The 12,570-nt window shown below is 40.5% G+C and overlaps 1 protein-coding gene across 2 annotated transcripts in view; it reads left to right on the top strand.

Moving 5' to 3' along the window:
- LOC134341062 (probable ATP-dependent RNA helicase ddx6) overlaps positions 1-12,139 on the top strand; it is a 39,907-nt gene extending 27,768 nt beyond the window's left edge. For both annotated transcript variants that reach the window (XM_063038811.1, XM_063038810.1), the window contains exons 7-12: positions 912-1,034; positions 7,407-7,535; positions 8,143-8,259; positions 10,936-10,999; positions 11,565-11,666; positions 11,964-12,139. In XM_063038811.1, the coding sequence (XP_062894881.1) occupies positions 912-1,034; positions 7,407-7,535; positions 8,143-8,259; positions 10,936-10,999; positions 11,565-11,666; positions 11,964-12,139 (711 nt within the window). The remainder of the gene's footprint in view (positions 1-911; positions 1,035-7,406; positions 7,536-8,142; positions 8,260-10,935; positions 11,000-11,564; positions 11,667-11,963) is intronic.
- The last annotated feature ends 431 nt before the right edge of the window (positions 12,140-12,570 follow it).

Here is a 12,570-nt window from a genome sequence, read left to right as displayed (position 1 = left end):
AGCAGGGGAGTGGGGATGACTGGATTAAGTGGATCAGCTCATGATTGAATGGCAGAGTAGACTTGATGAGCCAAATGACCTACTTCTGCTCCTAAATCTTATGGTCTTATAAAATGTGCAGTGTTGCTTCTCCTTGATGTGTGTTGCTATGGACTAAATGTTTTAGAACATAGAACATAGAACATAGAAATCTACAGCAAGTTCCATATACCTACCATAAGAATCTCTTAAAAGACCTTGTTGTATCCACCTCTACCACTATCACTGGCAGTGCATTCCACACATCCAGCACTCTATGTGGAAAAACTGACCTACTTCCAAGTACCTTAAAACTGTGCCTTCTCATGCTAGCTATTTCAGCCCTGGGAAAAGCCTCTGGCTATCCACACGATCAATGTCTCTCATTATGTTGAACACCTCTATCAGGTCACCTCTCATCTTCTGTTGCTCCAAGAAAAAAAGGCCAAGTTCTGTAATTCTACTCTCATAAGGCATGCTCTCCAATCCAAGCAACATCCTTCTAATTCTCTGTACTCTCTCTATAGTATCCACATCCTCCCTGTAGTGAGGTGGCCAGTACTGAGCACAGTACTCCAAGTGGGGTCCGACCAAAATCTTATATAGCTGTAACATTACCTCACAGCTCCTGAACTCAATCCCACGGTTCATTTATTTCTCTTTCTCTATAATGCTAGCTGACTTGCTGAGTTCTTCTGGCACCTTTTTATGTATTGCATAAGATTTCCAGCATCTTGTTTATAAATTATAACCTCTTGGTAACCAAACAGTAACTATAGATATTCTGTTATGATGAATATTTCATTATACTCTGTTTTTAATCTTTTCCTGGATGAGCAATTCTGATCTGCACAGTGGAAGTAATATTGGATTTTACTGGACTATTCATTTAGGCAGACAAACTGCTGTCGCAAGACTTTGTACAGATGATGGAGGATATAATTTCTACATTACCAAAAACCAGACAGATCTTGCTTTATTCTGCCACTTTCCCACTCAGTGTACAGAAATTCATGGTAAGAATCTTTTACTTGTCCGTCTCAACAAAACTGTATTTCCAGTATAAAACCTTTCTCCTCTTCTGGCATATGGATCTTTCATTCTAATATGTGCAAAGAGAGCTCAAAGCCATCTTGTTTGTCCTTTGAGATGATTGACAAGCATGATTATAAAAACTTTGTCTCATCAAAGTGTCTTATCAATCTCTTCTCCCCTGTAGAAATTACTTTGGGAGGAGGGGTAAACTGGAATCCTTTTCATAGTATTGAAAGAAGACGAGGACATAGCACATGGTACAGCACAGCCAGAGTCCCTTAAATTCAATGTATAAGGATAATATGGTGCCAGTTTAAATTGCAAATGTCTACTAAAGGTCTCTAATCCTCCGTTTCCTTCCTAGTCATGTACCTGTCTAAATTCCTCAAACTTTGTTATTGTATCTGCTTCCACTTCTTCCCTGGAAGAGCATTCCCGACCAGATCGTGATAAATCTCTTTTGCATAGTGTTTTAACATACTTCCTGTAATATGGAAATTGGAATTCCATACCATCTTCCAAATGTGGCATAACCAAAGTTTATATAGTTGCAACATGATTTTTTGAACCCACCTACCAAATTTCTACAGATACCATGTCCCTTAATCTAGCTGAACAGCCTACTATGAATGATGTGTTGAAAGCTTTCTAAATTCCGTGTATACAACATCAACTGCTTTAACCTCATCTATCGTCTTTGCGATATCAAAAAGAACAAGTTTGCAAGGCATAACTTCCTAAGCACAAAGCTATCCTATTAGGTCTGTTATTCTGCTGAGAGTAGATTCTGTCCCTGAGAATTATCTCCATTCATATCGCTACCACTGATCAGCAGCTTGCAATTTTCTGGTTTGTTTCTATTGCCTTCCATAAAAAAACATTAGGACTTACTTGCCTATAGCTAAAGGGGGAGAGAAAAACACCTGGCAGTTTCCTGTTTTACCTCTTTGACTAAGCTTGCATAGATGCTCCCAGGCATCAGCTTTAATGTTCTTTATGCAGACTACGTTTACCATGACATGTACTAATCCTCACCCCAAGTTTATTTCCCTTACCTATAATATTCTTGAAATAACTGTAAATGGTGCTTATTAACCTCTCCCTATTTGTTATTCTTTCAGCTTTATTTGACCTGACTTTCCCCTTCATCCTCAATGTCTTCATACTGCTCAATAGCCCTGGTCCCGAAACCCTTTCTTTGTACTATTAAATCTTCCTAGAAGGATTACACCTGAACTGGAGGGGTACTAACATTCTTGCAGGGAAGTTTGCTAGGGCTGCTTGGGGGGGTTTAAACTAAATTTGCAGGGGACAGGGATCCAGAATGTGAGAGAGGATAGCGAGATGAAGTATAAAGGACAGGTGGGGACTACACGGTTCGGAATATTAAGTGTGAAGTAGAGAAAGGTGAGGCGGAATGAGTGATATGGAGGATACATGTGTAGAGGGATGGTCTGACAGAGCATGGAGTTAAATGTGCAGAAAGAGTAAGTAAATTTAAGAAAGACAACAAAATTCAAAGGCATATAGCCCAGTGAGAGTTCGGAGAGCTGGGTTGTGCACAATAGGCAGCGATTTAAACAGAGAGAGGAGAAATGGGTTAAAAATTCTATATCTGAATGTACGAAGTGTCAGAAATAAGATGGATGAGCTTGAAGCTCAGGTGCGAGTGGGTAACTATGATGTTGTTGGGATAACGGGGACATGGCTGCAGGGGGATCAGACCTGGGAATTGAATGTACAAGGGTATACGTGCTATCGAAGGAACAGAAAGGTGGGCAGAAGGGGTGGGGTGGCCCTGTTGGTGAGGAATGAGATTCAGTCCCTTGCAAGGGGGGAACATAAAATCAGGAGAAGAAGAGTCAGTGTGGATAGAACTGAGGAACAGTAAGGGCAAAAAGACCCTAATAGGTGTTATCTACAGGCCCCCAAACAGTAGCATGGATATTGGGTGCAAGTTGAATAGGGAGTTAACAATGGCATGTGGCAAAGGAAATGTCGCAGTAGTTATGGGGGATTTCAACATGCAGGTGAACTGGGAAAATCAGGTTGGTACTGGACCCCAGGAAAGGGAGTTTGTAGAGTGTCTACGGGATGCATTTTTGGAGCAGCTTGTACGAGAGTGGACCAGGGATAAGGCTATTCTGGATTTAGTGTTGTGCAATGAACAGGATTTGATAAGTGATCTTGAAGTAAAGGAGCCATTTGGAGGTAGTGACCATAATATGATAAGTTTTTATCTGCAAGTTGAGAGGGATAAGGGCGGATCAGAAGTGTCAGTATTGCAGTTGAACAAAGGAGACTATGGAGCCATGAGGGAGGAGCTGGCCAAAGTTGACTGGTCGGATATCCTAGCAGAAAAGACAGTGGAACAGCAATGGCAGGTATTCTTGGGAATAATGTACAAGGTGCAAAATCAGTTCATCCCCCAGAGAAGGAAGGATTCAAGGGGGGGAAAGTGGCCACGGTGGTTGACAAAGGAAGTCAGAGATAGCATAGCATTAAAAAAAGAAGTATAACAAAGCTAAGGTGAGTGGGAAGACGGATGATTGGGAAATTTTTAAGGAGCAACAGAACTTAACTAAAAAGGCTATACGGGGAGAAAAAAATGAAGTATGAACGCAAGCTAACTAGGAATAAAGGAGGATAGCAAAAGTTTTTTTAGGTATGTGAAGAGAAGGAAGATAGTTAAGAACAATGTTGGGCCCTTGAAGAATGAATTGGGAGAAATTGTTATGGGAAACAGAGAAATGGCAGGCGAATTTAATAAGTACTTTGGATCTGTCTTCACTAGGGAAGACGCAAGCAATCTCCCAGATGTATGGATGGGCCAAGGACATAGGGTAACAGAGGAACTGAAACAGATTGACATTAGGAAGGAAACGGTGATGAGTAGACTGATGGGACTGAAGGCTAACAAATCCCCAGGTCCAGATGGTCTGCATCCCAGGGTACTAAAGGAGGTGGCTCTGGAAATTGCGGATGCATTGGTGATCATTTTCCAATGTTCCTTCGATTCAGGATTAGTTCCTGAGGATCAGAGATGGCTAATGTTATCCCACTTTTTAAGAAAGGAGGGAGGGAGAAAACAGAGAACTATCGCCCTGTTAGCCTAACATCAGTAGTGTGGAAGATGCTAGAGTCCATTATTAAAGATAGTGACGTATCTTGATAGCAGTGATAGGATTGGGCTGAGCCAGCATGGATTTACCAAGGGCAAATCATGCTTGACTAATCTATTGGAGTTTTTCGAGGATGTAACCAGGAAGATAGACGCGGGAGATCCAGTGGATGTGGTGTACCTTGACTTTCAGAAGGCATTTGATAAGATACCACATAGGAGATTGGTGGGTAAAATCAGAGCTCATGGCATTGAGGGGAGGATATTGACATGTCTAGAAAACTGGTTGGCAGATAGAAGGCAAAGGGTAGCAGTGAATGGATGTTTCTCGCAATGGCAGGTAGTGACTAGTGGGGTGCCACAGGGCTCAGTATTGGGACCACAGCTCTTTACGATTTACGTCAGTGATTTAGAGGAAGGCATTGTGAATAACATCACCAAGTTTGCTGATGATACTAAGCTGGGTGGCAGTGTGACATGTGATGAGGATGTTAGGAGAATTCAAGGTGACTTGGATAGGTTGGGTGAGTGGGCAGAAACTTGGCAGATGGCGTTTAATGTGAATAAGTGTGAGGTTATTCACTTTGGGAGCAAGAACAGGAAGGCATATTATCTGAATGGTGTGGAGTTAGGTAAGGGTGAAATACAAAGAGATCTAGGAGTACTTGTTCATCAGTCTCTGAAGGTGAATGAGCAAGTGCAGCAGGCAGTGAAGAAGGCTAATGGAATGTTGGCCTTTATTACAAAGGGAATTGAGTACAAGAGCAAGGAAATCCTTTTGCATTTGTACAGGGCCCTGGTGAGACCACACCTGGAGTATTGTGTGCAGTTTTGGTCTCCAGGGTTAAGGAAGGACATCCTGGCTGTGGAGGAGGTGCAGCGTAGGTTCACTAGGTTAATTCCTGGGATGTCCGGACTGTCTTACGCAGAGAGGTTAGAGAGACTGGGCTTGTACATGCTGGAATTAAGGAGATTGAGGGGGGATCTGATTGAGACATATAAGATTATTAAGGGATTGGACAAGATAGAGGCAGGAAATATGTTCCAGATGCTGGGAGAGTCCAGTACCAGAGGACATGGTTTAAGAATAAAGGGTAGGTCATTTAGGACAGAGTTGAGGAGGAACTTCTTCTCCCAGAGAGTTGTGGAGGTGTGGAATGTGCTGCCTCAGAAGGCAGTGGAGGCCAATTCTCTGGATGCTTTCAAGAAGGAGCTAGATAGGTATCTTATGGATAGGGGAATCAAGGGTTATAGGGACAAGGCAGGAACCGGGTATTGATAGTAGATGATCAGCCATGATCTCAGAATGGCGGTGCAGGCTCGAAGGGTCAAATGGTCTACTTCTGCACCTATTGTCTATCATCTAAGGATATTAGTGCTGCTTGGAAGAGAAGCAATGGTGCATCTACCTAAAGCCTTTTCTCCTGCACAACATAGTAGCATGCATTTTATGCCTTTTTTTCATTAGCATGTGACATGAGGATATTATTTTGTCTTTTAACTTTCTAACTGCCTGAACTTTCCTTTATCTCCTACGTTATTGCCAACGTGGTCCACAACTTCGCTGCTCACCCCTTTTAGAATGTTCTGTGCCCATATAGCGACATCCTTGATCCGTCACTACACAAGCAACTTGCCATCCTGAAGTCTTGTGGCCATGGAGTTGCCTTTCTAATCCTTTGAATAAAGTTGCCAGTTGCTAGTGTTCAGCTAGTGCTTGAGCTACTGTGCTGTACAGATGAGCCTGCTGTAGTGCTACTGGTAGGCTGCTGCCATATTTTTGATTACCTGTTCCCCACCTAGAGGTTATCCAAAATGGTATTATTGTCTGTGAGCTTCACTAGAATCCTGTACTCCCTATCACTCATCTATCAACTCAACTGAAAGTGTGACCACCTCCCTTATAGTTCTCCATAAACACTCACTGCCTCCTGTATGCTTCTCACTGAATTAGCTGCCATTCTAACTAAGTTGAATGGCAGCTGGAACCTGAAGTAGTAAACGCTTTCTAATCTACTGCATAGTCTATTTGCTTTTCCACATAAGGTATTAAATATTGATATTTAAGATCAAATGTGATTTCTCAGACCATACGCTATTGCCACCTGCTAACATTTTTTAAGCCCTGTTCTTCATGGAAGGAGTCTTGAAAGTAGTTCCTTTCCCCCGTTTGGCCTGTATCTTCTAAATATGCTCTCTTCATATTCCTCTGTAAATGTCTTATGAATAATATTTAAGCCACTTGAAAGGATATGTAAAAATAGTTCTTCAACGCATACCTAAATGCTAAAGAAGAATTCGCAGGTTATTTTTCAAAGATATAACTAAACATTTAAAACTAGTTACTGATTTGTAGTTTTAAGAGTAATTAAGAATGTCCTTCAGCTATATAACACATTTGCTTGTTGTATGCAAATACTTGAATAAACATAGAACATAGAAAACCTACAGCACAATACAGGCCCTTCAGCCCACAAAGCTGTGCCAAACATGTACTTACTTTAGAAATTACCTAAGGTTACCCATAGCCCTCTAAGCTTCATGTACCTGTCCAGGAGTCTCTTAAAAGACCCTATTGTATCTGCCTCCACCACCATCGCCGGCAGCCCATTCCACGCACTCACCACTCTCTGTGTAAAAAACTCACCCCTGACATCTCCTTTGTACCTACTTCTAAGCACCTTAAAACTGTGCCGTCTCCGTAGGATTGGAGTGAGCAGGATTAACTGATTGACTGGCATTCCTAAATCATTCTGGGTCCCAAGCCTCTCAACTCTGCTCGGAAAAGATTAAAGAGATTAGCTTTATTTGTAACATGTTTATCAAAACATTGAAGCATACAGTGAAATGCATCAACAACCAACTCAGTCTGAGGATTGTGCCGAGGGCATCCCACAGGTGTCGCCATGCTTCCACAACTTGCTAACCTTAATCCATATATTTTTGGGAGTAATGTGGGGGAATCTGGAGCATCCATTGGAAAGCCACAAGGCCAGGAAAAGAACACCCTTAACTACCTGCAGACAGTGATGGAATTGAACCCGGGTCACTGGCACTGCAGAATGCTACACTAACCACTACTTTTCAATTCTGATGTAAGCAACTGAAAATTTTCCATCGGTGATTTTAATTTCATCAAGTTTCTGTTTCATGCTCTGTTACTACATGATTCTTATGGCTAACTTTAAGCAGACAATTTAGAGAATAAAACTCTGCTTTCTTTTCTTGGCAGAATTCACATCTACAAAAACCATATGAAATTAACCTGATGGAAGAGTTGACATTGAAAGGTGTAACTCAGTTCTATGCCTATGTTACAGAACGGCAGAAAGTCCACTGTCTCAACACACTCTTTTCTAGGGTAAGAGGGTTTAAGTGTGGGATCTTCAACATCCAAGGGAGTAGTTTGATCTTCAGCTAGGTTAGAGAGATATAGCATAAACGTAACCAACCATATTTTGGCTGAAATTGAAGTCTGTGTTCTAAGCACAAAAACATAATGAAAGCTAGTATCTAGTGGCTCAAGGTAAGTTTTTATATGATTGGATAAAGGATGAAGTCTCCTGTTTTGATCAATAATTAAATGAAAATTGCTTCTATCATGTTCACCAAAGGTTTTCCATTCACAAACGTTCAGAATTAGAAATACTTTTTCCCAAAGTACTTGGCAGTGGAAGCAAACCCAGTCAATCAGAGTTATATTGTGTGTATGAAATTGCAGGATGCAAAACAAGTTCTCGGTTCCTATTGGGATGTGTAGAAGATGCTGGAATTCTGTATCCTCAAGAATCTGACAGAGTTTGTCTTTTCCCCTTTTTAAAAAGCGGCAATGCAAATCTTCATTGGATTAGCTGCAGCACAAGATTTGGATATTACATTGAACGGTTGAGTTGAAATGATAGTCATAAATCGGATTTGCATTTACAAAATTATCTTAAATTATACTAACAGATTTTTATTACTTCCAGCTTCAGATTAACCAGTCAATTATATTCTGCAACTCTTCTCAGCGAGTAGAGCTGCTGGCTAAGAAAATCTCTCAGCTGGGTTATTCCTGTTTCTACATTCATGCTAAAATGAGGCAGGTGAGTTAAAAAATACACACACAGAAGAAGCCTACTCTTATCAATTGATAGAAGCTATTAGGTAGATTTTGATGCTCAGTAATATTTACTTAAATCCTTATCTCCATTCATCGTATTGTCAGCAATTTGTGATATGCTGTTACTGAGAACTGTATGTTGCATTATCTCTGAGTGTAGGGTGAAGAAGAAATTAATTTCAGATAACAGATGAGGGTGGTGTAGAGAATCTGAGTTCAATGTAAAATTGTTTGGTCTAAGTATTTTGGGTTTCTTCTCCAACTCCACACTCCCAACACTCCCAAAAATAACAGCCCCTATTCAATTATGATGTTGAGTTGCCTGAAATATTTGTCACTTTCCAGTAAATTGAATTAACAATAAAAGAGGATGCTGTCCAAGTTGCATGCCATCTTGGGACAATGTCTCCCATCCACTACATAATGTACTGGGTGGGCACAGGAGTACATTCAGCCAGAGACTCATTCCACTGAGATGCAGCACTGAGCGTCATAGGAAGTCATTCCTGCCTGTGACCATCAAACTTTACAACTCCTCCCTTGGAGGGTCAGACACCCTGAGCCAATAGGCTGGTTCTGGACTTATTTCATAATTTACTGGCATAATTTACATATTACTATTTAACTATTTATGGTTTTATTACTATTTAATTATTTATGGTGCTACTGTAACAAAAACCAATTTCCCCCGGGATCAATAAAGTATGACTATGACTATAAGCCATAATGGAGCAGACTCAATGTATTGAATGGTCTGGTTCTATTCGTAAGTCTTATTACAGGTGTCCCCGGCTTTTCGAATGTTCACTTTACAAAAGATCTACATTAGTTACCTGTTTTCGCTAACAGAAGGTGTTTTCACTGTTACGAAAAAAGGCAGCACACGCCCTGAGCAGCCGCTGTCCCCCGGATTCAGAACGGCATTCTTGCGGGCGTTGCTTAAACACGTACCTGTGAGCAGCCGTTAGCAAGTTGAGTTCTAAGGTATTGGAAAAGCCTGAAAGAGTTCGTAAGGGTGTCATACTTAGCGTAAAACTAGACATAATTAAGCATTTCGATCATGGTGAACGAAGTGAGGACAAAGTGAGTTTGGCTTGTGGAAGTTGACGAAGATGTTGAAGACTAAGAGCTGATGCAATTGGAAGAGGAAAGGATAACAATCGAAACCGAATGCAGTAGCGAACGGACCGAAAGTGATGTTGTCCAGGAACTGAACGTGAAGCAACTACGTGAGATTTTCGCTGCAATGATAAAGTACAACTTTAATTTTGAAAGGGTACGTCGGTTTAGGGCATATTTTCAGGATGGTTTGAGTGCTTACAAAGAACTGTATGATAGAAAAATGCACGAGGCTCAGCAGTCAAGCGTACCGTCATTTTTCAAGCCTTCCACATCAGTCACAGCTGACGATGAACCTTGACCTTCAGATTTGAGGCGGGCAGACAGAGAAGATGATGTCCTGCCAGCCCTGATGGAAACAGACGATGAGATGACACCCCAGTGTCCCACCACCCCAACCCCCGGGCCGCGGACAGATACCGATCTGCAAAGAATGCAGCAGTAGCCGGGAGGCACGTGACACATCTTTAGGAAAAACGCTGAAATAAACATGCTAATTAATTAGGTGCCGTCCGGCAATTGGCAATCGCCTCTGATCTGGGCTGACAATTACATGCCGGCAGCACCTAATTAATTAGCATGTTTATTTCGGCTTTTTTCTTAAAGATGTATTGGGTGCATCCCGGCCACCACTGTACCCCTGCATGCTTCGCGGATCGGTATTGGTTCACTGCCTGGAGGGTAGGGGCCACTGCAGCACCCCAAACTCCGACGACTCGGCCTAACACACCATCATCAGTGTGCTCAGGGCTGTTTTCCTGATTCGCGTAAGTGATACTACACTCTACATACATTATTTCTACTTTATATCAGCTGTGTATTTTTACGTGTTATTTGGTATGATTTGGCAGCTTCATAGCTTAAAGGTTACTGGAGAGTGCTTGCGCTGTGTTTTTGCCGAGAGCGCTTGCGTGAGATTTTCGCTACGGAGAACAGTGCGGGCAATGATTGTGGAAAAGTGTTTCTACTTTATATAGGCTGTGTATTTATCATATCATTCCTGCTTTTACTCTATGTTACTGTTATTTTAGGTTTTATGTGTTATTTGGCATGACTTGGTAGGTTATTTTTGGTCTGTGAACGCTCACAAATTTTTCCCATATAAATAAATGGTAATTGCTTCTTTGCTTTATGACATTCTGGCTTACGAACCGTTTCATAGGAACACTCTACCTTCGGATGACGGGTGAAACCTGTATCTTGGATATATGGCAAGCCTGTAGAGATTATTTTAGAAGAGCATTTGATTATGGATGTTTTATTAATGTTTATTTTGTCCTATCTTGCTCATAATTATTCTTACAGTAACCTTTCTGAGTTACTATAGTAATTGAGAAATTATTGGTAAGCCAGGTCAAAATGGGGAGGCTTGATCTGAAAAGTTGTGGTCCTTACACATATTAAATATACTGACAATTTAAGGTATAGATTGTAGTATGAAATCAAATTTCAGTTTTAAGGTGATTTTTAAATACACAATCCTCTACGTTATATGGAATGAGGTTCATAAGTTAAAATAATTTGTCAATTTTTTTGACAGGAACATCGTAACCGTGTGTTCCATGATTTTAGAAATGGAATGTGTCGCAATTTGGTTTGCACTGGTACGTAATAAAAAATCTTATTTATAGGGTTGAACTTTTTGAATGCCCATTCTTGTTTTAGTGGACCTGCTATGCTTTAACATCATTCCTCACACAATACCATATTGCATGGGTTTTCAACTGGAAGGGGAAGAAAATGCATTTGTCATATTTCTCTACATTCAAGAAATCATGTTAGATCGCCTTGGGTGTATTTCAAGAAAATGTGGTTTATAGGCCCTTGCATGTTCTGAACCAATTAATTAGTCAATTTTGCGTGTTATGCAGGTTGTGATAATAACCAATTCATTTTAAAGCCAGTAGGGTGACTCGTTTATATTGAGAATGTATAATAATGTTATACCTAAGGTTCCTAATTAAATTTTCCAAATCCATTATTATTCTGTAAGTGAGCCCATCTGTACAAGTAGTGTGGTACGTCTACTTCAGTGATTTTCAGTAAAAATTTGGACCTTAAACATAATGTATATAGTAATGAGTCAGATCTTTATTCCACAGATGTGCCTACCACTTCCTTTTCATTTCTTAGACGTGTTTTTAAGCTAATGTTCTTTTTTTTTACCAGATCTATTCACTCGTGGTATTGATATCCAAGCTGTGAATGTTGTAATAAATTTTGATTTTCCAAAGATTGCAGAGACCTACCTACATCGCATTGGCAGATCAGGTGAGAATGTTTACTTCATAATTGCAGCTTGGTGATCCAGTCCGGTCTCAGAGTGGCACTTAGTCATTCTCTTCTAGTTTCTTGGGAATATGTTTGCATATTTAGTGTGTGCTCATAATACCCTGAGTGGGGTTCAAAAGTGTGATTATAAATGCAATATTTCATTTGGAGTTCATTATCACCTAAAGGAAAGTAAATTTGGTGGATTTTTTATGTTCTTGTTTCTAGAGAAGAGTGCTAAAATTCAGCAGATAATTATCTTAGTATAACTTTGAAAATGTGTTTAATTGTTTTTAGGACGGTTTGGTCATCTGGGCCTTGCAATCAATCTAATCACATATGAAGACCGCTTTAATCTGAAGGCCATTGAGGAGCAGCTTGGAACCGAGATCAAACCAATCCCTGGCAGCATTGATAAGAGTCTGTATGTTGCAGAGTACCATAGTGAGACAAATGGAGAGGATAAACAATAACTTTAAACTAAAATTGTTAGTATTGGTTAGTAACTAAATTGACAACATCTACTTGATAATAAACTTTCTACCATTTAAGTAGTTACATTTAAATTGAGGATTGTTCTTTGAGTTGTGCATGCAGTTATTCCAGTGATTATCAGGTTCCAAAGTCTCTTGTGGCATTTCGGTTCTGAATCTAAAGGAACAGGCTACAGACCTTGGATTCTTTTTTCATGTAAGAATTCCTGTTACTGATGTAGAAAGGACAATAACTTTATAATTATCATCTTACAACACACATTAAAGTCGCTGGTGAACGCAGCAGGCCAGGCAGCATCTCTAGGAAGAGGTACAGTTGACGTTTCAGGCCGAGACCCTTCGTCAGGACTAACTGAAGGAAGAGTGAGTAAGAGATTTGAAAGTGGGAGGGGGAGGGGGAGATCCAAAAT

The sequence above is a fragment of the Mobula hypostoma genome, chromosome Y (assembly GCF_963921235.1).
Source record: "Mobula hypostoma chromosome Y, sMobHyp1.1, whole genome shotgun sequence".
In the NCBI taxonomy this organism is placed as follows: Eukaryota; Metazoa; Chordata; class Chondrichthyes; order Myliobatiformes; family Myliobatidae; genus Mobula; species Mobula hypostoma.
Note: the sequence above shows the minus strand (reverse complement) of the source record. Positions and strands in the feature narration are given on the sequence as shown.